This window comes from Schistocerca cancellata, chromosome 5 (assembly GCF_023864275.1).
Source record: "Schistocerca cancellata isolate TAMUIC-IGC-003103 chromosome 5, iqSchCanc2.1, whole genome shotgun sequence".
Classification (NCBI taxonomy): Eukaryota; Metazoa; Arthropoda; class Insecta; order Orthoptera; family Acrididae; genus Schistocerca; species Schistocerca cancellata.
In genome coordinates, this window is record NC_064630.1 from 519,414,159 (window position 1) to 519,442,036 (window position 27,878).

Sequence of the window (27,878 nt, forward strand, 5' to 3'; positions counted from 1 at the left end):
ACCAAGGATTTGGACAGTGAGGAATAACTTCCCTGAAAGGGAAGAAGTGCAATTGACAGACAACACAGAATCAGAATCAGCGTCATGTTCATAAACGTCATGTATGCGGTCGGATTTGCAAACGGAAGACACATGACCTTTCTTTTTGCAGTTGTGTCACACAGCCCAACGTTGAGGACAATCCTCGCGTGAATGTTTCGTAAAACACCGCGGTCATGAAGGAAGTTGCCGGGGGTTTTGCTGCAGTTTCTTAGCGGGTTGTTTACGGCTAGGCCGAGGCTGTGCGTGGGAGCGCACTGCGGCCACGTCGGCCGGCGGGGACGCGCCGCACGCGTCGTCAACAGCACACAGAGGTTGTATTTCCCCGACATCACCCCACGCCTCTATTTGCGCCCCAGCGGCGCGAGAAATTTCAAAAGACTGCGCAATGGAGAGAACTTCATCTAGAGTCGGATTCGCCAACTGAAGGGCACGTTGCCGAACTTCTTTGTCGGGCGCCGACCGGATAATAGCATCCCGTACCATGGAATCGGCATAGGATTCTTTGTGAACGTCAGTAACAAATTGACACTTTCGACTGAGGCCATGAAGTTCAGCAGCCCAAGCGCGATAGGATTGATTTGGTTGTTTTTGACAACGATAAATGGCAACACGAGAGGCTACCACATGCGTTTGCTTTTGAAAATAGACAGACAGAAGTGAGCACATTTCAGCAAAGGACAAAGATGCAGGATCCTTCAAAGGAGCCAATTGCGACAACAACCGATACATTTGAGGTGAAATCCAGGAAAGGAACAGAGACTTACATGGTTGTTCGTCCGTGACATGAAATTCCAAGAAGTGCTGTCGAAGACGTTTTTCATAATCGGACCAGTCTTCCGCCGTCTCGTCGTAAGGAGGAAAAGGAGGTATAGCCAACGACGAGAAACGCCCCGCATTTGACGCCGCGACGAAATCGCTAATCGCCGCTGTTAGCAGCGTTTGCTGTTCAAGGAGATTTTGCAATAGTTGCTCGACAGAAGCCATGGAACCCTGTGAGTCAACGGTGAAAAGGAAAATCCACTACCTCGTTGCCAATTGTTAGAACGTCAAGTTTAACACATATATTTCAGAACGACACAACAACACATATAAGTCACAGAGTAAGTTGACAAGTAAGACATGTGTACACATTAGCATTCGAATGAGCACTGAGTCCCAGTCTAGTGGCTGCTGCTCGGCTGGCCACTTAGGTGGCGCAGCTGCTGCGTGGCTGGCAGACAGCGACGCACGTAGAGGACACGCGTAATTGCGCGGTGGCACTTTGAATGATCGGCGAGTCACAACAATGTACTGAGTAATATTGTTGTTTTAAATATGCACTTTGCTGTCATTTAGATTCCAATATCAAATATTTCACAGGAACCTTTGATGCAGGCTTTGGAGACAGTGTTGTAACTCTCATTACCAACACAAGCTACTTCACTAGCTAATATTATCATTTTATACAACTGCAAAGAATGTAGGTCTTCACATTTTGGGCTACAGTGTTTCTGCAAGAGAATTTTTATGTCTTTTGTTTTACAGCCAGCCATTTTTGCCTCTTAGACTCAGTGCTTCCCAATATCAGGAACTATGCTACCTACTGAAATTCTTCTGACAGCTTTGTTATCAATGTACAAAATAGGTTTGACCTGTTGCTTCAGTCAGAAACTGATGAGCCTCTCACAGAAGTAGATGTATACAGGGCTCAACAAGCTTTCAGCAGCAAATTGAATAAGAATGTAGGGAACTCTGCAAAGAGAAAGAAAGTCTTGTTGCTAGGTAGTTGGCATGCTAGGGGTGTGGGCCAACTTCTGCAGGATGAATTAGGGTCAGAATACAAGGTCACAAGTTTTTTCAAACCTAGTGCTGGACTGGGGCAGGTTACAGAGGATTTAGGTTCACTGACCTGGCAAAGATTGCATCAACATCAAGTCATACTGGTGTTGGGTTTGTGTCGGTTCTGGAGCACCACGACCGACCTCATTTGACCTCTTCTGTCAGGAGAGTTAATTTGGAGTTGGAACGGCTACTTGGATCTGGTGCAGGGTCACACATTGGTGTGGTTCCTGTTGATTCACTCTGTAGGTGGGACTATACTAGACATGGCCTACACCTCAACAAGAAAGGGAAGGGTAAACTGGCTGGGCTGATAGCAGGAAATTTAAAGGGGGGAGGAACTACATCTCATGGTGGAAACTTTTTTTTGGTGTAAGATCAGTGTCCAGTGGGAAACTCGGCCAGGCAAGTACTAAAGATGTTAAAAAAGTTAAAGATACTCACAAAAGTAAAGTGAAAAATAATGTTAGTATATTTCATCAAAATATTGGGGAATTGAAGAATAAAATTGATGAGCTTCTGCTTTGTTTAGAAGATATAGAAACTGAGAATGTAATAGATGTACTATGCCTGTCTGAGCATCACATTGTCACTGATATGCAAAAGGTTAGCATCAATGGGTACAAATTAGCTGCACATGTAAGTAGAGATAATATGATGAGAGGAGGAGTTGCCGTATATGTCAAAAGCTTCCACAGTGTAAAAAATTTAGAAAGTAAAAAATTTTCTGTAGAGCAACATATGGAAGCAAGTGCCACTGAACTTAACTAAATGATGGCACTTTCATAATTGTAACAGTGTATAGATGCCCCTCAGGGAATTTCCAGCTATTTATAGAAAACTTGGATGCTTTGTTGTGCTATCTGTCAGACAGGGGGAAGCAAATTATCATTTGTGGGGATTTCAATGTTGATTCCCTGAAAGAGTGTAATAGGACGAATGACCTTGTAGTATTACTCAGTTCTTTCAATTTGAGCTCCGTCATTGATTTACCTACTCGGATAACAAAGAACAGCAGTGCATTGCTAGATAACTTTTTTATAGACCAAGATAAGTTTAAGGACATAAATGCTTATGCTGTTGAGAATGGTCTTTCAGATCATGGTGCACAGCTAGTTACAGTACATGGCATAGCTCCATGCAGTATATCAAATCAGACTTTCAAAGCAGTGCGTTCAATTAACAATATAAATATTGCAAACTTTAGGGAAAGCCTACAGCAGCTAGACTGGGATGAAGTGTATAAGGAACCCGATGCAAACTTGAAATATAACTTATTTCACGATACATTTTTAAGGGTATTTGAAAATTGTTTTCCCAAGAAAATAGTTAAACATAATTCCAAGAAAACATATAAAAAACCTTGGCTAACTAAAGGAATAAGAATGTCTTGCAACCATAAAAGAGAACTGTATCTAACAGCAAGAGGGAATACTGACCCCAAAATTGTTCAATATTATAAAAACTATTGTGCAGTACTAAGAAAAGTTATTAAAAAGTCCAGAAGCATGTGTATCATGTCTAAGATCAGTAACTCTGATAATAAAATTAAAGCAATTTGGAATATTATTGAAAGGGAAACAGGGCAACCAAGAGCACAGGAAGACTTTAGTGCCATAAAACTGAATGACAAGTGTACTAACAAACACTCAAAAATTGAAAATATTTTCAATAATCATTTTTTAAATGTTGTGGAGAAAATATGATCTAGATCTTTACTAGAAGAGGCAAGGCTACTAGGTGTGTCCATTGATAAGAGGTTAAACTGGAAGCAACACGTTGATGGTCTGCTGAAACGTCTGAGTTCAGCTATGTTTGCTATTGGGGTGATTGCAAATTTTGGTGATAAGAATCTCAGTAAAGTAGCTTACTATGCCTACTTTCATTCACTGCTTTCGTATGGCATCATATTCTGGGGTAATTCATTGTTGAGTAGAAAAGTATTCATTGCTCAAAAACGTGTAATCAGAATAATTGCTGGAGCCCACCCACGGTCATCCTGCAGACATCTATTTAAGGATCTAGGGATCCTCACAGTATATATATTCACTTATGAAATTTGTTGTTAATAGTCAACCCAGTTCAGAAGTAATAGCAGTGTGCATAGCTATAACACCAGGAGAAAGGATGATCTTCACTATGCAGGGTTAAATTTGACTTTGGCACAGAAAGGGGTAAATTATGCTGCCACAAACGTCTTTGGTCACCTACCAAACAGCATCAAAAGCCTGACAGATAGCCAACTAACATTTAAAAATAAATTAAAAGAACTTCTAGTTGACAACTCCTTCTACTCATTGGCAGAATTTTTAGATATAAATTAAGGGGGGGGGGGGGGGGGGACCAACAACAACAACTTAAACAATAATGTCATGCAATATTTTGTGTAATGTAATATCTTGTACAGACATCTTTTATTAACCTGACACGTTCCACATCATTACGAAGTGTCGTATTCATGATCTATGGAACAAGTATTAATCTAATCTAATCTCACATTGTTGTGTAATCTGACAACCAGAGATTCTAGGCAAAAATGCTGTGATGTGAAAATTGTTGCTCGTTCCTTGACAGTTATGAAGTCGCTGCCTACAAGACTTCACCTATTCTGTTGCACAACCAAGAATTCAGTGCTCCGTAGCACAAAGAAATGACCAATTTTTGAAACACATTCTTGTTTCACCTGATGGTGCTGTATTTATAGAACAAATTGGTAATGTGGAGTGATTTTTGTAGCTTTTGTGATTTGGCCAGTTTTGATACTAGACACCTCAGTTTTCCTTTTGATGCCTTATGCAACACTCCCATATCTTGTATAGTTCCTGCTACATGTTTTTCTTTATCCAAATGTGCTCTTATTTTGGTTGCACATATGTTCTGTAAAATAAGTCTTGAAATTCATCCCATCTGATCAATATAAAACTTCCCATTGTTTTGGAAGTTGAATCTGTAGACACTAGATTCCAAATATTTGTTGCTGTTGTTGCCAACTTTATGGCATAGCCTAGAGCAAATTGTACCTTTTTGCTTGAAATCAAATTTTTACTTTAAACTTTCTGAATATTTGTGCAGTTCTGTCAGAAAGTGCACCATTGTATGATGTAACAACAAACTCTTGTCATCTGGTCTTGTTGTCCCCTTCTTGTTATCTATTTTTGACTTTGGCATGTTATAAAGGTTCTTTAGCCAGGGCAAACAGGTGCTTAGCTGTGTAAAAATTGGCATTGATACTTGTATCAGAATATTTGTATGGTATGCATGGCTGGTATGGATGTCTGGAATATCAATAATATAAATAAAATGATAGATTATTGTAAGTAGCAATCTGTCCTTTTGTTAGAGTGTTGAACTTAGTTTGTCACGCCGCTGTTTTTCTATTTCTAAGAGACGTGAAGATAATTGTTGAAACTGGTAATTATTAATTGTACAATTTATGTGATTAGTGTGGACCTTTACTCGTATACAGACTTTGTCTTCAATGGATAAACCCTGGCTGATTTCACATGCCATCTCCGTTCATGGCTGCTTCACAACCAGTGTCATTTGGTGCTTTCCACCAAACTCCAGCTTAATCTGAATTATGTAAATGGGGGTTGTCCTTGCAATATATCTTTCAATCCCATAATCCTCCTGCCCTTAACTTATGATAGCCCTTGCTGCAGTATCCTAACTTCACGGATCTAGCACTCATGCCCACTTCCCTTTAGTTTTTCTCCCTTCTGTTTAGCCTCCCCCTTACAATCCTCTCCTCTTTACCTTCATGTACTGTGCACAACTCTCCCTGCCTGTTGCCAGAACAAGTTCACCACTACCACATTCGGTTTCCCATACCCTGCTACCCCCCCCTCCCCCCCCTCCCTCCCAGCTGTCAGCCGTCCTTCCCCAAGCGTCCCTTCTTCTTTTTTCTCCTCACCCACATCACCCTTCTCAGTCCATCACCCCAGTTTTAAGCTATAGTCAGAAGGAGACAGGCACTACTTTTATTCTTATAGTTTCATCATCTGGAAGAAAAATTACTAAATTTGTATCTTCTGAAACTGAAATATACAGAAGTCAGGAACTAAAACAAGCAGAATATGTTATATTCTTGGGAATGCCATTGGATAGAAATCTGTCATGGTCCACACAAACTGTCCGGAAAAAAAAGGCAACTTGGCAGTTACTATGTCAAATGTAGCCAATGTCATTGGTACATACACAAAAGAAAACTACTGTACCTTCCCTATTTTGTGGGAACATAAGAATATTCTTAGGGGAAATGCTAGCAATATGACAAAAATATTAACCTTTTAGAATGAATTATCAGGGATATTGCAATACAAGGCCTAGAAGATCGTGTCTGCCACTGTTAAGAGGCCTAAATATACTAAGTATTTCCTCGTTGTACTCATATGAAATAATTCTCTTTACTAATAATAACCCTGACTGTTTCTTCCAAATAACTCCCGGCACAGGTATGAAACTAAGAACAAAGGAAGTTTGATGCTTCTTACACATAAACTATCTCTTTTTGTGTATACTCCATAAGATATGGGAAGTAAAACACACAAGAAGCTACAGTGAACTAATTTTTGAAAGGCTAACACTGGAATGATAAAAAGACAATTACGTAGCCTTCTGATTAAAACGTGCCATTAAGGAATTTTTCTAATAATGATCTGATCATTTGCAAGATAGTAAATTAAATTCAGATTTTGGAGTTAAATGTATCCATGTTTAAAATCAAACACTGGAAAATTCCAGGATGGAATAATGACAATATTATGAAAAGGATAGGTTACTACTCATTGTATAGTGTAGATGCTGAATTGCAGATAAGCACAACAGAAAGACTGTCCAACAAGTAAGCTTTCAGCCAAAAAGACCTTCATCAGAATTACACACACACACACACACACACACACACACACACACACACACACGCGCGCGCGACCACAGCCTCTGGCTGCTGAGGCCAGCCAGATACTGTGATCATGTGTGTAACTGTGGTGAAGCCTTGGCCAGAATCTTACTTTTTTGAAAGTCTCTTTGTTCTGCCTGTCTGCAACTCAGGATCTCTGCTGTATGGTGAGTAGTAATCTATCCTTTTCATAATATTCCATGTGTAACGTGTTATGGTTATAAGCTGAAGAGTCTTCTGTACAATAAATCACGCATTTAATTTGTATCTTATGAGACAATAAAATTCTGATTCTGATAACCATATATGTATATCAAAAACAGCAAGGGCCTATATTATTTACTGCTGACAGAGAAAAAAGATAACAAGTTCCTGCAATTTTTGTGCTGTCTCTGATCAGTTCATTATACGAGGGCCGTTCAGAAAGTAATCTCCGGTTGATTTAAAAACATACACCAAGTTAAATAAAAATATTTTAATATATACATCTTACAACTACATCTTTGCACTATTTTTCTACATAGTCTCCATAGCGATTGAGGCACTTATCGTATCTCCTCACAAGCTTTGAAATTCCTTCTGCATAAAAATCACCCGCTTGTGCCTGGAGCCAGCCTGTGACCGCATCTTTGAGCTCTTCGTCGTCATCAAACTGCTGTGACCCGAGCCATTTCTTCAAATGCATGAAGAGGTGATAATCACTTGGCGCCAGGTCTGGGCTGTAAGGTGGATGGTTGATAACGTCCCACTTGAAGGACTCAAGAAGGGCCGTTGTTCTGCGAGCAGAGTGAGGACGGGCGTTATCGTGCAAAAAAACGATACCGGAAGTCAGCATACCACGGCGTTTGTTCTGTATAGCCCGTCGTAACTTTTTTATTGTTTCACAGTACACGTCTTGATTAATGGTCGTACCACGTTCCATGAATTCAACCAACAACACCCCTTTGGCATCCCAAAACACCGTTGCCATCAGTTTCCTGGCAGAAAAATCTTGCGAGGCTTTTCTTGGTTTGGTAGGCGAATTTGAATGTGTCCACATCTTTGATTGTTCTTTTGTCTCAGGGTTCACGTACTTAATCCAGGTTTCGTCACCGGTCACGATTCTGTTTAACAATGGTTCTCCTTCGACCTCATAACGTGACAGAAAGTCTAATGCAGAGGCCATTCTTTGAGTTTTGTGGTGGTCGGTAAGAATTTTGGGCACCCATCGTGCACAGAACTTACGGTAACCCAATCTTGCTGTCACTATCTCGTACAAGAGAGTCTTAGAAATCTGTGGAAAACCAGTAGACAACTCCGACATTGAGAAACGTTGATTTTCACGAACTTTTGCATCAACTGTCTGAACGAGTTCGTCAGTCACCAATGATGGTCTACCACTCCTCTCTTCATCATGAACGTTTTCTCGTCCACTTTTAAATAAACATACCCATTCACGGACAACTCCTTCACTCATAACTCTTGGTCCGTACACGGCACAAAGCTCACGATGAATAGCTGCTGCAGAATATCCTTTGGCTGTAAAAAACCTTATGACAGCACGCACTTCACATTTGGCGGGGTTTTCTATTGCAGCACACATTTCAAACTGCCACAAAAACTAAACTAGCGCAGGTACGACGTTCACTTGACCACGGCTTGATGCCGACTGACCTGTTGAGTGCGTGAACGCACAGATGGCGTCGCTACTCCCCCCACAACCCGCACTGTGACCGATCGGAGGTTACTTTCTGAACCGCCCTCGTAGTTATTTTATTTTTACGATTCTTTTTGCCTGCCTCTTAGTGTTACAAATGAGTAAGCAACATTTAATAACAAACATGAAAAATTTAGGGATAGGTATTGATTGTCAGTTACTGTTGTTGTTGTTGTTGTGGTCTTCAGTCCTGAGACTGGTTTGATGCAGCTCTCCATGCTACTCTATCCTGTGCAAGCTTCTTCATCTCCCAGTACCTACTGCAACCTACATCCTTCTGAATCTGCTTAGTGTATTCATCTCTTGGTCTCCCCCTACGATTTTTACCCTCCACGCTGCCCTCCAATACTAAACTAGTGATCCCTTGATGCCTCAGAACATGTCCTACCAACCGATCCCTTCTTCTGGTCAAGTTGTGCCACAAACTTCTCTTCTCCCCAATCCTATTCAATACTTCCTCATTAGTTATGTGATCTACCCATCTAATCTTCAGCATTCTTCTGTAGCACCACATTTCGAAAGCTTCTATTCTCTTCTTGTCCAAACTATTTACCGTCCATGTTTCACTTCCATACATGGCTACACTCCATACAAATACCTTCAGAAATGACTTCCTGACACTTAAATCTATACTCGATGTTAACAAATTTCTCTTCTTCAGAAATGCTTTCCTTGCCATTGCCAGTCTACATTTTATATCCTCTCTACTTCGACCATCATCATTTATTTTGCTCCCTAAATAGCAGAACTCCTTTACTCCTTTGTGTCTCATTTCCTAATCTAATACCCTCAACATCACCCGACTTAATTCGACTACATTCCATTATCCTCGTTTTGTTTTTGTTAATGTTCATCTTATATCCTCCCTTCAAGACACCATCCATTCCGTTCAACTGCTCTTCCAAATCCTTTGCTGTCTCTGACAGAATTACAATGTCATCGCCGAACCTCAGAGTTTTTATTTCTTCTCCATGGATTTTAATACCTACTCCGAATTTTTCCTTTGTTTCCTTTACTGCTTGCTCAATATACAGATTGAATAGCATCTGGGAGAGGCTACAACCCTGTCTTACTCCCTTCCCAACCACTGCTTCCCTTTCATGTCCCTCGACTCTTATAACTGCCATCTGGTTTCTGTACAAATTGTAAATAGCCTTTCGCTCCCTGTATTTTACCCCTGCCACCTTTAGAATTTGAAAGAGAGTATTCCAGTCAACATTGTCAAAAGCTTTCTCTAAGTCTACAAATGCTAGAAACGTAGGTTTGCCTTTCCTTAATCTTTCTTCTAAGATAAGTCGTAAGGTCAGTATTGCCTCACGTGTTCCAGTATTTCTACGGAATCCAAACTGATCTTCCCCGAGGTTGGCTTCTACTAGTTTTTCCATTCGTCTGTAAAGAATTCGTGTTAGTATTTTGCAGCTGTGGCTTATTAAACTGATTGTTCGGTAATTTTCACATCTGTCAACACCTGCTTTCTTTAGGATTGGAATTATTATATTCTTCTTGAAGTCTGAGGGTATTTCGCCTGTTTCATACATCTTGCTCACCAGATGGTAGAGTTTTGTCAGGACTGGCTCTCCCAAGGCCGTCAGTAGTTCCAATGGAATGTTGTTTACTCCGGGGGCCTTGTTTCGACTCGGGTCTTTCAGTGCTCTGTCAAACTCTTCACGCAGTATCGTATCTCCCATTTCATCTTCATCTACATCCTCTTCCATTTCCATAATATTGTCCTCAAGTGCATCGCCCTTGTATAGACCCTCTATATACTCCTTCCACCTTTCTGCTTTCCCCTCTTTGCTTAGAACTGGGTTTCCATCTGAGCTCTTGATATTCATACAAGTGGTTCTCTTTTCTCCAAAGATCTCTTGAATTTTCCTGTAGGCAGTATCTATCTTACCCCCTAGTGAGATATGCCTCTACATCCTTACATTTGTCCTCTAGCCATCCCTGCTTAGCCATTTTGCACTTCCTGTCGATCTCATTTTTGAGACGTTTGTATTCCTTTTTGCCTGCTTCATTTACTGTGTTTTTATATTTTCTCCTTTCATCAATTAAATTCAATATTTCTTCTGTTACCCAAGGATTTCTACTAGCCCTCGTCTTTTTACCTACTTGATCCTCTGCTGCCTTCACTACTTCATCCCTCAAAGCTACCCATTCTTCTTCTACTGTATTTCTTTCCCCCATTCCTGTCAATTGTTCCCTTATGCTCTCCCTGAAACTGTGTACAACCTCTGGTTCTTTCAGTTTATCCAGGTCCCATCTCCTTAAATTCCCAACTTTTTGCAGTTTCTTCAGTTTTAATCTACAGGTCATAACCAATAGGAATACAAACGTCTCAAAAATGAGATCGACAGGAAGTGCAAAATGGCTAAGCAGGGATGGCCAGAGGACAAATGTAAGGATGTAGAGGCGTATCTCACTAGTCAAGTTACTATAGAATGAAAATGTGGGGATACTGGAAAGGGGTGTGTCACCAGTGTATTGTGTCCTTTGGGTTCTAACTTCAGTGTGTAACAATAAGTGTCTCACAGAGTCATAGTGTTCCATGTACACTCGGTTCTTAGCTACGGGATTCTTTTCTGAGGATCTAATGCACAAAAAATTGACACAATTATCAAACTGCAGGAAAGGACCATAAGGCTAAAATCTAAAAGTAAAAAGTCAGGCATATTGTAAGAAAATATTTTTTTTTATAAAACTGGGTAGTTTTAGTGCACAAAGTGAGTTCATCTACCAGTCTGTTGCACACATCAGGTAAAACATCACTATGTTACAAATAGTGCTATATGTGTTGTCCTACAAGAAACGCATCTCATTGATGACTATTCCCCAGTGCTTGGTGGTTGTTGTGTGTACTGTCAGAACCATCCACGTCCCAAGCAGGCATCTGGAGCAGTGTGTGTGTACAGTGGTTTAGGCATCTGGAGGAGAGTGCGCAGTTGGTTGCACCAATGTTGTCAGATAGTGGTTTCCTCTTTGTACTGTGTTGGAAGCATTAGTGGTACCTGTGCAAACGTCCTTGGAGATCATCATTTGTAATGTTTACTTACCTTAAGCTTATCTAAAGCTGAACAGCTCAAACCAACAATTTCCGCCCATTTTCTCATACTTGGGGACTTCAGTGTGCACCATTCTCTGTAAGTTGTGTACCACTTTGTCTAGGAGGGGCCTTCTACTTGCCCAGCCTCTTACCAACCATGCTATCTCTTTTCTAAATAATAGTACTCATGCCCACTTCAACGTTGTCCAAGCCACCTTTTCAGCTATTGACCTAACAATCTCCTCCCCCAATTTCGTGGCTTTCCTATATTGGTCATTGTATGATCATCTTGGTGACAGTGACCACTTTCATGTGATCCTGTTGCTTCCATGATACTGTATGATGGAGTGACTACCACAGTGGGTGCTTAAAAGAGCCAACTGGTAGTTGCATGCCTCTGCTGTTACTTTCACCCCATCTGTTAGATTGCATCAATAAGGCTCTGCAAGATCCGATGTAATCATCCACACCACTGGAACTGGTCCTCTCCATTGCCGGCCGGTGCAGTGGTGGACAAGACAGTGCAGTAACTGTTGAGGATCACTGAAGAGCCTTGCAGTGTTTCAAGTGACATCCTTTGCAGACAAATCTTAGAAGTTTTAAGTGACTATGTGCTAAGGCTTGCCATCTAATTACAGTGTGCTAGGAAAGCTACATCTTTTCCCTGGAAACTGTGCCTCTTCATCGCAAGGATACACCAGAGTTCATAGTCTTCTGGGATGCCAAAGCTCCACAACTGTACCAGGTCACTTTTTTCAGGATGATTTATGTACTGATGCGTTGGCTTTTGCTGAACACCATGTGACCCACTTTGTGACCCCTTGGAGGTCCAGGGGTTAGAATAGGGCCGAGGTATTCCTGCCTGTCGTAAGAGGCGGCTTAAAGGAGTCTCACACTTTTTGGCACTAAGAGTTCAGGTCCCATTCTATGGTTTGACCTGCCACTTTCAAAATTCTGCAGAAGTGTGGACCATACGGGGAAGGACGCCTTATGTGGTGCATGAGTTATCCATAGTGCCCTTTAGATTCAGTCGCTTGAATCTCTTGTCATGGCTTTGCATCTCCACCTCCGATTCAACTTTTTGGGCGAGGACACTTTCCGGGATGTGTCATCTTCTTCCGTTGTCTCCTGTCCTCTTTCACCCCCATGACAATATTGGATTTCTCTGCATCCAGTATCCAGCACGGTAGCCAGTCCATTGTGGTGGGGCCATCATGTACCCATTTGGTGTAGCCCCCTCACAACACAGGGATCACACTGCTGATGCCTGAGCTGTAAACTCCCCACTTAAGTCAAGGAGTAGATGCCTGTCTTCTTGGGGCATCAGGCCTCCCAGCAACAGCAATCATGCCATTTGGCCTTTGCTGTGGCTGGGTGGCACCCGTGGGGAGAGCCCTGATTGGGGTGGGTGGCATCAGGGTGGATGACCTTAAATGAAGCAGACTGTCATCTCTCGCTGGTGACTGTATGGCACTAGCAGTCTCTAAGAAGGGCAAGACTGAATACAATGCCGACAGGTATGATCCTAAATTGTTTCCCTCCCGCACTACACCATGGGAAGAACGTAGGGCTACAGAATCGAGAGAGCCATATTCACCTCAATTTTTAATTTGTAGCAGAACTGATGGGGACTGCTTTCTACCTATGAAGCCTCAATTTTTCATTGAACACCTTGAGGATAAGTTTGGAGAAGTGACAGCGCTGTCAAAGATGTGAAACCGTGCCGTCTTGATTCAGACAGGTTCCCCAGCCCCATCCCGAGCTTTATTCACCTGTGACAAGGTAGGCGATACTCCTGTTTCCGTCACTCCCCATAAAAGCCTCAACATGGTCCAGGGGATCATTTTCCATCGTGATCTCCTCTTGCAGTCTGACTATTGAGTTCTGCACAAATTTAGAACGACGGGGTGTTCATTTCATCCGGCATGTTTACAGAGGACCAAAGACAACATTGCTACTGGTGCCTTCATCTTGGTCTTTGAGGGTGATTCATTGCCGGAAAAAGTCAAGGTGATGGTTTATTGCTGTGCATTAAACCATACGTCCCTCCCCCTTTGCGGTGTTTGAAGTGCTGGAAGTTCGGACACGTTTCTTTCCGCTGCACTTCCAGCACCGCATGTCGAGACTGCGGACATCCACTGCACCCAGATACTCCATGTGCGCCACCTCCCACTTACATCAACTGTGGAGAGCACCACTCCCCTGCTCGCAAGACTGCCCAGTACTCCAAAAGGAGCAGAAAATAATGGAGTAAAAGACCCTGGACTGGTTGACTTTCACAATCTTCCTCCCGTTGCTCCCAATGCACTTACTTTGGGGACACCCCCCACCCCCGCCCCCTACAATTGCAGTGGACATTGGTCCACTCCCCTTGCCAGAGAAGCAACGGCCTCCTCCGGCTCCTCTTGTGCAGAAGGGGTCCTTTGGAGACCTCTCTGGCGGACACTCACCAGTGGCGCAAGGAGCCTAGAGCTGCTGGACGAAGGGCTTCACGGTCTTCCTCCCAGCCTGAAGCTGCTTTGAAGAAATCGTCCCAGCAAGTCCCTAAAGAGAAGAGAGAGAGCAAGCAAACTAAGAAGAAGTCTGCTTAGAAACAGGACCCTCTGGTGGCCCCAACACCACCACTCCATATAAATTTTGTACCTTAGGCTGCGGTGGAGATCTTAGCATCCCCTGCAGACCTAAATCTCACTGATGCCTCATCCACCATAGAAATGGCTACAAATACTCCTGTCACGGTCGCCAAATTTAATATTTTTTTGTGGTATTCAAAAAATTAAAAAAAAAAAAACACTCTCACACCGGCCTGATTTAGCTTCACTGATCAGGATAGTAAAAACATGTGTATGTTAAGGGAATTTTCATTCACAAAGCAGGCTTATCACATTCACACAGTTCAGTACTGTTCTATCCTGATTAAATTGAGATTAACTTAAATTCCATAAGGCAGTGAAGCAATTTCGAAGTCTTGGTGTGACGAAAATTGTCAGTCAATCTCCTGAAAACATTTGTAACAATTATTAACTTTCGGTGATCACATGGGGAAGACCAGAGATCTGCTGGTAAGACCGTGTTAGCCTATTTATTTGAAGTAACTGGATATCTTGAGCATACAAAACGGCAGGTTCGTCCAGTGTAAATCAGACGTTTCCCACTGATCCCGTGCAACACAGCATAGTAAGCAGACACTGTCAGTAATAATCAGTTAAATAATACGCGAACACACTTACTTTAGTTTAGTTCATGTATTAAATTCCTTCTCATACAGAATCTCATCAAGATGGCGACTAGCTCAACAATACATACATATACATCCTCCTTCTTTCACAGCTAATTGGCAAGATCCTTCATTCTTTTCATAAGAGAAAACATAGATAGCAGAGAAGCTATTCCATGGAGTAAATGGACGCTCCAAGGAATAATAGGGCTTGAAACTACTTCGCATTGATGATCATTGTATATTACAGTTTAGGAATCGGTAAGATAAGAAGAGATATTTCAAGATATGTACGGAGTTATATAATTTATAAAATTTCTGAAAATATCATGGAGAGACCGCTGCAAGAGACATTACAGGTGGCAGCAGATGACCCTGAGGCATAGCCTGCTTCCTTGCGCGCTTCATACCTTCCCAGCCTCACAATAATGTCATCCTCCAATGGAATTGCAGCGGTTTTCTCCACCACCTGGCTGAGCTACGGCAACTCTTTAAACTTTACACTGCTTTCTGCATTGCCCTTCAGGAAACCTGGTTCTCGGAAATGCGGACCTATGCCCTCCATGACTATAAGGGATAATACAAGAACCGTTGTGACTATAATAGAGTGTCAGGTGCAATGTATATCTTCCTCCAGATGGTGCAGTACCCCTGAACACATTGGCTGCACAGATTGATCAACTCCTTAAACCTTTCCTACTTTTGGGAGATTTTGACACTCTGAACTCCTTGTGGGGTGGCACCATGCTTACTGGCCAAGGCAGAGATGTCAAAAATTCACTGTCACAACTTGAGCTCTGCCTCTTAAATACAGATGCCTCCACACATTTCAGTGTGGCACATGGCACATATTCGGCCATTTATCTCTCAGTCTGCAGTCCTGACCTTCTCCCATCTATCCACTGGAGAGCACAGGACGACCTGTGTGGTAGTGACCACTTCCTCATCTTCCTGTCACTGCCCCAGCATCAGGCCCACAGAAGCCTGCCCAGATGGGCTTTAAACAAAGCAGACAGGGAAGCCTTCACCTCTGCTGTCACCATTGAATCTCCCACACAAGGTAACATTGATGTGGTGGTTGAGCAAGTAACTACAACAGTCATTTCTGCAGCGGAAAACACGATCCCTCATTCTTTAGGGTGCCCCCAGTGAAAGACAGCCCCTTGGAGGTCGCCAGAAGTTGCTGAGGCAGTTAAGGAGCATCGGCGAGCTCTACAGTGGCATAAGTGGCACCCTTCCCTGGAGCACCTCGTAGCCTTTAAACAGCTCCGTGCCCGCGTTCGCCAGCTTTTCAAATGGGGGAAACAGGAGTGTTGGGAGATATACGTCTCTACCATTGGGTGCCATATGTCACTGGCAAGTCTGGGCAAAGATCAAAAGAATTTTTGGGTAGCAGACCCCAACAGGTGTCCTTGATGTTAACATAAATGGCGTGTTATCTACTGGCACAAACATGTTTGCCGAGCACCATGCTCGTGCCTCTGCATCGGAGAATTAACCCCTAGCCTTTCGCACTCTCAATCGGCAGGTGGAAGGGAAAGTCCTCTCATTCACTACATGCGACAGTGAACCCTATAACACACCATTTACAGAGTGGGAGCTCCTCAGTGCCCTTGCACATTGCCCCGACACAGCTCCTGGGCCAGATCAAATCCACAGTCAGATGATTAAACATCTCTCATCTGACTACAAGCAACATCTCCTCATGATCTTCAACTGGATTGAGTGCGAAGGCATCTTTCCATTGCAGTGGCGGAAGAGCACCATCATACTAATGCTCAAACCCAGCAAAAACCTGCTTGATGTGGATAGCTATCATCCCATCAGCCTCACCAACTTTCTTTGTAAGCTGCTGGAACATATGGTGTGTTGGCAGTTGGGTTGGGTCCTGGAGTCAAGTGGCCTACTGGCTCAATGCCAGGGTGGTTTCTGCCTGGGTCACTCTACCACGGATAATCTTGCGTCCCTCGCATCTGCCATCTGAACAGCCTTTTCCAGATGCCAACAACTTGTTGTCGTCTTTTATGATTTATGAAAAGTGTATGACACCACCTGGTGACGACATATCCTTACCTCTTTATATGAGTGGGGTCTTAGAGGCACGCTCCAGATTTTTATCCAGAATTTCCTGTCGCTTCATACGTTCAGTTTCCAAGTAGGTGCCTCCCAAAGTTTGACACCTACATCTACTCTGGAATTCACACTTAGGTGCCTGGCAGAGGGTTCATCGAACCATTTTCATACTACTTCTCTACCATTCCACTCTCAAATGATGCCTTGGAAAAAGGAACACTTAAATCTTTCTGTTAGAGCTCTGATTTCTCTTATTTTATTATTATGATTATTTCTCCATACGTAGGTCGGAGTCAACAAAGTATTTACGCATTTGGAACAGAAATTTGGTGATTGAAATTTCGTAAATAGATCTTGCCGCAAAGAACACTGCCTTTGTTTCAGTGAGTGCCATCCCAACTCACGTATCATATCAGTGACACTCTCACCCCTATTGCGCAATAACACGAAACGAGCTGCCCTTCTTTGCACTTTTTCGATGTCCTCCGTCAATCCTACCTGGTAAAGATTCCATACCGTGCAGCAATATTTCAGCAGAAGATGGACAAGTGTAATGTAGGCTGTCTCTTTAGCGGGTTTGTCGCATCTTCTATGTGTTCTGCCAACAAAGTGTAGACATTGTTTCGCCTTCCCCGCAATATTATCTATGTGGTCTTTCCAATTTAAGTTGCTCGTAATTGTAATTCCTAGGTATTTAGTGAAATTGACAGCCCTCAGATTTGTGCGATTTATCGTATACCCAAAATTTATCGGATTTCTTTTAGTACCCATGTGGATGACTTCCCACTTTTCTTTTAGTGCTAATTGCCACTTTTCGCACCATAGAGAAATTCTCTCTAGATCAGTTTGTAATTGGAATTGATTGTCTGGTGATTTTACTAGACAGTAAATCACAGTGTCATCTGCAAAAAATCTACGGGGGCTGCTCAGATTATCACCTAGCTCATTTATATTAATCAGGAACAGCAGAGGGCCTATGACACTACCTTGCGAAATGCCAGATATCACTTCTTTTCTAATCGATGATTTACCGTCTGTCACTATGAATTGTGACCCTTCTGAGAGGAAACCACGAATCCAGTCGCACAACTGAGACAATACTCCATATGCATGAAATTTGATTAATAGTTGCTTGTGAGGAACTGTGTCAAAAGCCTTCTGGAAATCTAGGAATACGGAATCAATCTGAGATCCTTTGTTGACAGCACTCATTACTTCATGGGAATAAAGAGATAGCTGTGTTGCACAATAACAATATTTTCTGAATCCATGTTGGTTATGTATCAATAAGTCATTTTCTTCGAGGTGATTAATAATGTTAGAGTACAGTATATGCTCCAAAATCCTATTGCAAATTGAGGTCGGTGATACGGGTCTGTAATTCAATGGGTTACTCCTATTTCCTTTCTTGAATATCGGTGTGACCTGTGCTACTTTCCAGTCTTCAGGAACAGACCTTTCACCAAGTGAGCGGTTGTATATGATTGCTAAGAAAGGCACTATTGTGTCTGCATACTCTGAAAGGAACCTGATTGGTATACCATCTGGACTGGAAGACTTGCCTTTCTTAAGTGATTTGAGTTGTTTTGCAACACCTAAGATATCTACTTTTATGTCACTCATGCTAACAGCTGTTCTGGTTTCGAATTCTGGAAAATTTATGGAAAACTGTCTTTAGTAACTCTGCTTTAGTGGCACCATCATCGGTAACATTTCCATCGCTATCACGCAGTGACGGTATTGACTGTTTTTTGCCACTGGTGTACTTTACATATGACCATAATCTCTTTGGGTTTTCTACCATATTTTGAGACAATGTTTCATTGTGGAAACTATTAAAAGCAACTCGCATTGACATCCGCACTGAATTTTGAGCTTCTGTGAAACTTAGCCATTCTCGGGGATTTTGTATTCTTCTGAATTTGGCATCAAACAGAATTTTTATCTGCTGTTTTAAATAGATATATTTTGCGTTTATTTTTAGTGGTTTTTGTTGATATGGTTTTGAGCCTCGCTGCAGTGGCCTTGTGTTTACTAATCCCTGTATCCATCTTGACACTCTATTAGATGAGGATTATTTGTAGATAAGAGGTCAAATGTGTTTTCCCGACCATTTACAACTCTTGTGAGCTCGTGAACTAACTGTTCAAAGTAATTCTCAGAGAAAGCATTTAGTACAATTTTGGAAGATGTTTTCGGTCTTCCACTGGCTTTGAACGTGTATTTTCGGCAACAAATCGAGGGTAGATTGAAGTCTCCACCAATCATAACTGTATGAGTGGGGTACAATGTGATTAAAGTTTTCTTTGAATCGTTCAGCTATTATTATATCATCTGAGTTGAGGGGAGGAGAGGGGGGGGGGGTCGGTAGAAGGAGCCAATTTTTATTTTGGTACAGCTGTTGAGTATAACCTCTACCCACAGTAATTTGCAGAAACTATCTATTTCAACTTCACTACAAGATAAACTACTATCAACAGACACAAACACACCACCACCTACTTTAAATAAACTATCCTTTCTGAACACAGTTTGCGCCTCTGTAAAAATTCGGCAGAATTTATCTCCGGCTTTAGCCAGCTTTCTGTTCCTATAACGATTTCAGCTTCAGTACTTTCTATCAGCACTCGAAGCTCTGGTACTTTTCCAACACAGCTTCAACAATTTACAACTACAATACCGACTGTTGCTTGGTCGATTCTCGTCTGTTCTTTGCTCTTTACCCTTTGAGGCTGGAGCCCTTTTTGATCTTTCCCAAGACTGTCTAACCTAAAAAACCACCAAGTCCATGCCACACAGCCCCTGCTACCCATGTAGCCGCCTCCTGTGTGTAGTGGACACATGACCTATTTAGCGGAACCCAAAACCCCATCACCCTATGGCACAAGTTGAGGAATCTGCAGCCTACACGGTCACAGAACCATCTGAGCCTCTGATTCAGACGCTCCACTCGGCTCTGTACCAAAGGTTCGGAATTGATCCCATTGATGATGCTGCAGATGGTGAGCTCTGCCTTCATCTCGCTAGCAAGACTGGCAGTCTTCACCAACTCAGATAGCCACCGGAAACCAGAGAGAATCTCTTCCGATCCATAGTGACCCACATCATTAGTGCCGACATGAGCCACCATCTGCAGTTCGCTGCACCCTGTAACCTTCATGGCATCCGGAAGGACCCTTTCCACATCTTGGAGGACTTTCGTCGTTCTTGTGGTTTTTCCTTTCCCTCCGTTTTGTGTTGTCAGTCTCACTTGTTTTATTCTCACCCTTGTGGCATTTTATTATTCGGAACATGGGACTGATAACCTAGCACTTTTGTCCCTTCCCCCCTCCTTTTTTGAACCAACCAACCAACCAACCAACCAATCACTTTGCGATGGCGTCAGTGTCCTTTTTTCAACTCTCGGCATGCCGAATTATACAGTAACCATTTCACTTACTGAAAATTGCTTCAGGCTTTTGCCTTATCTCACAGTGTGGCACTGAACTCTGATTTCATTCAGAATCAGATGATACAACATCTGTTACTCAGTGGCTCCATCCCCTCAGAGTCTTCAACCTTATTTGCCTCAGCAGTGTCTTCCCTTCAAATGGCAAAATAGGATCATAGTTCCAGTCCTTAAAACTGGCAAAAGCTCAACATCCATCAGCTGCTGTCAGCTGGGCAAACTGCTCGAAAGGACAGTTGCCTACTGATGCTACTGGGTTCTCCAATCTCTGGGGCTTTTATTCCTGTATTGATGTGGTTTCCGTGAGGGACGATACACGTCTGACCATTTGGTTAGGATGGAAACAGCAATCGGACAAGCTTTTCCTAAACACAGACACCTAATTTAAGTCTTTTTGGACCTACATAAGGCGTAAGACACTGCCTGGTGCCCTCAAATTTACTTCTGATCCATGACTGAGGATTTTGAGGCTCCCCACCAATTTCTGATCATCAGTTTTTATCCCACTGGTTGTTCTGTGGTCGAGTTAATACTTCACTCAGTTCTCCACAGGTCCAAGAGAACACCGTTCCATAGGGGTCCTTGCATACTGTTTCACTCTTCTTCAATGCTACCAATGGGCTAGTGACCTCCATCTAGCCACTGGCCATCCCCATACTGTACGTCAATGACTTCTGCACTTGGTACAGCTTCCACTTTGTAGCCTTGTCTGAACAGTGACTCAAAGGCGCCATCCGATGGCTTCTGCTTGGGCTCTTTTCCACGGATTCCAGTTCTTGCCTGCAAAAATGCGGGTTGTGCATTTTTGTCATCTTACCATAGACCATCCTGACCGAGAAATCTACCTGGGTACCCAGTGTTTGGATGTTGTTGTGCAGTCCTGATTTTTGGGACTCCTCTTTGACAAAAAGTTGACTTGGCTGGCCCATATTTGACAACTAAAGACTAGCTGCACATGGAAACTTAACACTTTCTGCTTCCTTGCCCACACATCTTGATGTGTGGATCACACCACACTTTGTACCTCCTGGGCTCTGATCGAGTCTCACTTGGATTATGGTTTCTTTCACTTGGATTATAGTTGTCAGTTTAGTGGCTCAGGAATGCCTTTGACTTTGAATTGTTAGACCCACTGTGTCATCATAGAGTTAGACTGGCAACTGGCACCTTCTGGACTACTCACATAGACAGTATCCTTTCTGAAGCAAGGAACTTCCCTTTTCAGTTCAAGTGGTGCCAACTTTGCTTACCTATGCAATTGTCATTTGACAAGTTTGTGATCACCCAACACATTCAATTCTTTTGAAACAATGGAAAATCCAGCATGGAATAATGACAATATTATGAAAAGGATGGATTGCTACTAACAAAGAGTGATACTCTTCTTGTCAGGTAAAATTTATAAAGTATCTTAATTTACTGTCCATGAAAACGTGATCAAACCATAGTAGATGTGCCTGTGCCTGCACTCTCTAAATTGTTGAGACAGAGAAAAGGGTATTTTTGGTGAGGTAGGGTATTCTCATGACAACAAAATGAGACCATATATTCAATTCCCTTTTAACCACTGTAGATCTTGGGCAGATTAGTTAATTGCCATCTAGTCTGTGTTTTAGAATTAAGAAAGATTTTGAGTTGCTTTGACTGAGACCTCAAATGATTTCAGTTAACTGTTGATAACATTCCTATGCTGCAAAGAAACATAAAACTGCTTGTTGTATTAAGGTATCATCTTTGACCCCAAGAAGACTTGTAACACTTCTAGTAGGTGAAATATCACGTGGAAGCTTTATGAATTGAGTGTACATGACAACTTCATATTGTCATTCCTCTTCTAATGTTGTTTTAGATGATGATTTGTCCAATGTTGTTAGGTCTTTGTGGGTAAACAGTTGCTATAATTCAACTAAATGTTACTCTACTACTGCAGTTATTAACAAGTGGCATCCATTGTAAGGAGTTATGTTTGTAATCCCTATTCATGAACAGCTTCTTAATTTTCTGTTTCTATTTTGATCTTACTACAGCTCTTCGATAAAAAATTTTGTTTTGGATCTTTGAAGACTAGGCAGATGCTAAAGAATTCATTCTTTTAAGTGAAGGCTGTTTGTGTTGTGTTTACTTGGTATTGTCATATTTTTGACTTCCTGAAATGGGTGAGAGACATATGCTTAAGTTTGAAAAATGAAGAGTCCATTAGAAGCTGATTTTGTTGGCATTAGAGTGGTTTAATATTAACCCTTTTCCCAACTTCATGTAGAGGCTGTCCATCTGTTCCACAGATGCTGCTACTTCAAGCCATTGCCAAGATTCATTCAAAGCACTTTGTGTTGATAAAATTTGTTCAAAACACTTGGTGCTGATAAAAATGCTGTCCGAATCGGAGAAGTAACTCTTTTCCTGTGCACTTCCAAAACCCTAATTTGAATTTACTGGTGTAACCTAGAAAAAAATTTTAACATGCCTTTTATCGTAGTTTAAGTAATTATCACAGCTATAATATCTTACACAGGCAGGTCGAAGAAAAGGAAGTGTATTGGTTGTTCTACAGTGTCAGTTTCCAACAAAATACCAAAATGACGTAATGTATGTGAGAAAACAGAACACCATAGGATTCTATCTTCCATGCAGTTCTTTGTGTACGGCCATCAACACCATTTTATTTGAAATTCAGACCTTAGTGCATTACAAAATTTGTGTAATATTTCACTAGTTATTTAATGCAAAAGTAGATAAACTTCATAGTAAACCATGCCAAGTACATCTGCAGATTGGTTGAAGCAGTTGTCTGCTCTTTATAAGCTACTCCCAGGGATGGGCTTATTTGTGAGAAATTTTCTGGCTGTGTTATGATTGCAATTTATATGACAAAAATTATGCAAACTCTCTGTAAGTATAAGATGATGTACACCATGGAGAGATGGTTGTTACAGGTCCGTACTGCACTAACACCATTTCTACTACATATGCTGATGAAGGTGAGCCATCAATTATGCTACTTCCCACATCTGATGTCTTGAATATAGAATGCAGCCGACAGTGCAGTCTTCAATACAGGTTTTGTTTCCCATTACACTTATTTAATTATTAATTAGTGTATTGAACCAAACCAGAATGGAAGAGGGGAAATGCTTATTGCTTCTGTAGCATCCAGTGAGCTCTTGGTGCCCTCTTGGATGATGATGATAAATACTTCAGGTTCTTTAGCTGGAAAATGATCAGTACCCGAGCCTTCCTGTATAATAAACTTTGGAAGTATTTTAGTGACCACTGTTAAGTTTGTTGATGAACCATAAAGGTTTAACAACCCGAGTCCTGAGTTTGGTAGATATAGCCTCCCCCCCCCCCCCAATCTCTCTCTTTCCCTCTCCCCCCCCCCCCTTCTCTCTCTCTCTCTCTCTCTCTCTCTCTCTCTCTCTGCATGAAAACATAAAAATAAGTTAGTTATTACTTGACAAAGTGAACTTGTTACCCAGCAGTAGCATAAATTAACTCTTGGTCATGAGGCTAGGTACAGCCGTAGGCCCCTACTCCAGTTAAAGTAGTGAAAATAGTTACCACACAGTATTAGCAAAACTGAATTTATTGGTAATTAGGAGGAGAAAACAAAAGCAGAGCCAACTGAAAAGGTGATGCAAAGTGCAACAAGTGTGAACAGAATGCTCCTCTAAAACTTCTTGTGATAAGAACTTTCCTAATACCAAAGTTTAGTCCAAAGACTACAATCATTTCTACAAGGAGAAGATGGCATAGGAGATTATAGTAGAAGTGAAAAATTCTTCTTTTACTCAGTTTAGATCATCATGTGTTAAATTTTGTAAAACCTATCTCAGAACTAAGTGATGCTAAGTGTAAACATTGTATTGTTCTTTGAGTGGTACAACACACATTGATTAAAGCTTTCAGGGGACTGTGTTACTGCACAGCTTCGAGACTCAGGGGATTGAAGCACTAAAACTCATGGTGTCCTTACATGTAGTATGGTCTGTAAGTGTAAACTTTTTGTAAGAGGTCACTTGCATGTTCAGTTTGTCAGAAACACCCAATATGACTAAAATGGTATCCATCATATGCCAATTATTTCAATTGTATTAGGCAAAGGATAGATTGATATTCAGCGTAAAGATGAGTTGCAGGTAGGTACAACCAAAAGACTGTTATACATTATAGCTTTCGGCCAAAGCCTTCTTCTTTACCGAAGAAGGCTATGGCCAAAAGCTTCACTACTGGCCATTAAAATTGCTACACCACGAAGATCACGTGCTACAGATGTAAAATTTAACTGACAGGAAGAAGATGCAGTGATATGCAAATGATTAGCTTTTCAGACCATTCACACAAGGTTGGCGCCGATGGCGACACCTACAACGTGCTGACGTGAGGAACGTTTCCAACCGACTTCTCATACACAAACAGCAGTTGACTGGCGTTGCCTGGTGAAATGTTGTTGTGATGCCTCTTGTAAGGAGGAGAAATACGTACCGTCACTTTTCCGACTTTGATAAAGGTCGGATTGTTGCCTATCACGGTTGCAGTTTATGGTATCGCGACATTACTGTTCGCATTAGTTGATACCCAATGACTGTTAGCAGACTATGGAATCGGTGGGTTCAGGAGGGTAATACGGAACGCCGTGTTGGATCCCAACGGCCTCGTATTACTAGCAGTCGAGATGACAGGCATCTTATCTGTGTGGCTGTAACGGATCGTGCAGCCACATCTCGATCCCTGAGTCAACAGATGGGGAAGTTTGCAAGACACCAACCATCTGCACGAACAGTTTGACGACGTTGGCAGCAGCATGGACTATCAGCTCGGAGACCATGGCTGCGGTTACCCTTCACGCTGCATCACAGACAGGAGCGCCTGCGATGGTGTACTCAATGACGAACCTGTGTGCACGAATGTCAAAACGTCATTTTTTCGGATGAATCCAGGCTCTGTTTACATCATCATGACGGTCGCATCCGTGTTTGGCGACATTGTGGTGAATGCACTTTGGAAGTGTGTATTCGTCATCGCCATACTAGCGTATCGCCCGGCATGATGGTATGGGGTGCCATTGGTTGCACGTCTCGGTCACCTCTTGTTCTCATTGACGGCACTTTGAACAGTGGACGTTACATTTCAGATGTGTTATGACCTGTGACCCTACCCTTCATTCGATCCCTGCGAAACCCTACATTTCAGCAGGATAATGCACAACCACATGTTGCAGGTCCTGTACGGGTCTTTCTGGATACAGAAAGTGTTAGACTGCTGCCCTGGCCAGCTCATTCTCCAGATCTCTCACCAATTGAAAACGTCTGGTCAATGGTGGCCGAGCAACTGGCTCGTCACAATAAGCCAGCCACTACTCTTGATGAACTGTGGTATCATGTTGAAGCTGCATGGGCAGCTGTACCTGTACACGCCATCCAGGCTCTGTTTGACTCAATGCCCAGGCATATCAAGGCTGTTATTACGGCCAGAGGTGGTTGTTCTGGATACTGATTTCTCATGATCTATGCACCCAAATTGGGTGAAAATGTAATCACATGTCAGTTCTAGTATAATATATTTCCAACGAATACCCGTTTATCATCTGCATTTCATCTTGGTTTAGCAATTTTAATGGCCAGTAGTGTATAATGTATAAAACCTTCTCATTGGGGTTGTTTGCAACTCAATGGGTTATCTTTATGGTATCAACCTATACTTTTCCTAATATTTACCAAGAAAATTACTAAACAGCCGTAAATTATGAGAAGTTATTTTATCTAGACAACCAGTTTTGACAGCTCTTTAATGCCACCTTCAAACTCCTATGCACTCCACGACTGAAGAAGACTTTAATGAGATGCTGAAACTGGTTGTCTAAATAAAATAATTTCTCAAAACATACAGCTGGTTGGTAATTTTTGTTGGGAAATATTTGTCAGGCCGCTGCTTGTATCCACAATGGATAAGCAGAGGTTTTCCCAATATTTTCCAACCTGGAGTTTCCATTGTTTAATTGTTTCAGTTGCTTTTACTAGCCCTTCTTCTTCTTCTTCTTCTTCTTCTTCTTCTTTTTAAATGATTGTAGTATTGATTTTCTGTCTGATTTTCAATGTTTGCTTGTTGTATTTAACTGCTCGAATTAATGAGGAAGTCTTCCTGGACTTGAAGCTCTGTACTTGTGCTTGGATAATTGATAAGTTCTGTGTTCTAGCAAGAATGCAAACATAATTATGTTTGTCCTGAAAGGAGGACTTTGTTAATCATAGTGAGGAAGTCACTTATCAGTGTGAATAAATGACACAAATGGTTTTTTATGCGAAATGAAATCGCATATTAAGTATGAAAAGATCTAGATTGTTTACTATTTACATTTCTGCAAAGTTTGATATACCTGAAGCCAGACACTAGAATGAATTCAAAGATTTTTGTTTGCATGTTTTGCAGGAAAGCACTTTTTTTTCCCCCCGAGCTGCATACAGTGCAGTTTTTTTCCAGCTTGTAAGGGAAAACAGCAACATAATGTTTCCTCACAACTTCACCCAGTTCCTCAGTTCGAGTTTTTCCTTCTGCTGGAAATGAGAATAGGTTGTAGATGTCTAATTGTCTTGTCACTTCTTGTGTCCATTTACCACGGACACTTAAAAAAATGCTTTCCAAAACTGTTTGTGTTTTTATGACAAAATCATAGTTGGCGATGGAATGATAGTCTTTTAACAGGTCCAATTTTTTTAGTGCATGTTGTGACTACTGTTGGCTTTTCTATTGTTACTGAGCCACTGAGGATTATATGCGCCTATTCAGTGTCAGCACCATGATGTGTGTAAGTCAGTGTTTCCCATTCTTCAGTTCATTTGAGAAAATGATGGTTCTGTGAAACTATCCACAAATGCATGGAAAACTGAACCAAAAGAATACATCAGTTCATCACATCAGTGTAAAACAGTTAATGTTGTGAATTGCAAGTCCAGCCTTATCTGTGCTTCAGTAGTACACAGCTAACAAAAGCTATGGCACAATCAGTGAAAACAAGCACACCCAAGTACACTAGTATTTGCGTGTTGTGAAGCCAATGAGTCCATAGAGAGCTACTATGCAGGGCTGATGGCAACATCATTACCTGTAATAATATTCCAAGAATTTTCTCTTCATGTTCAGTACAGTATTTTGTGCCTTGCTCAGGTGACTTTTGAGGCTTGTTTTGAGTGGGTAACGGATGCCTTACATAAACATCTAAAAGATTTCCCTCAATTTGAAGCACAAAAGCACATCCAAATGACCCCCATGGAGCTCGCCGCTCTTTGGCGGGTTCGTGTTTGGCTACCATGGGACCCCCAGCCTTTGCAGCATCTTTTCCCCTTTCGTGCTGCATGTCTGTCCTCTGGTTATTTTTTCACCTCCCGTGGGAAACATGTCTGGGGTGTTTTTGGGAATGAGTTCCACATTTTCAGTCCCACCACTGTTTTTTGTTCCTTTTCTCCTTTCTTCATTTCCCATCTCTTCTCGTTCCTCCACATCAGTGTTTAAGTCTCCTTTTTATCTTCTTCCTCCCTGTACGCTCCTGAAGGCCGGTCCACATGTCTGTTGCATAACAGATGACTGGGTAATGTGTAATTTCCAGGGCTAGGTCTACTGGTAGGGTTTCCACTTAGCCTATGGGAC

The 27,878-nt window shown here is 41.9% G+C and overlaps 1 protein-coding gene across 2 annotated transcripts in view; it reads left to right on the top strand.

The window, feature by feature from the left end:
* LOC126187550 (nuclear transcription factor Y subunit beta) overlaps nucleotides 1-27,878 on the top strand; it is a 107,012-nt gene that overhangs the window by 16,967 nt on the left and 62,167 nt on the right. The window contains exon 2 of one of the 2 annotated variants that reach the window (XM_049928701.1): nucleotides 23,171-23,215. The exons of the other annotated variant lie outside the window; for it this stretch is intronic. Coding sequence (XP_049784658.1) covers nucleotides 23,171-23,215 — 45 coding nt within the window. The remainder of the gene's footprint in view (nucleotides 1-23,170; nucleotides 23,216-27,878) is intronic. 2 annotated transcript variants of the gene reach the window in all.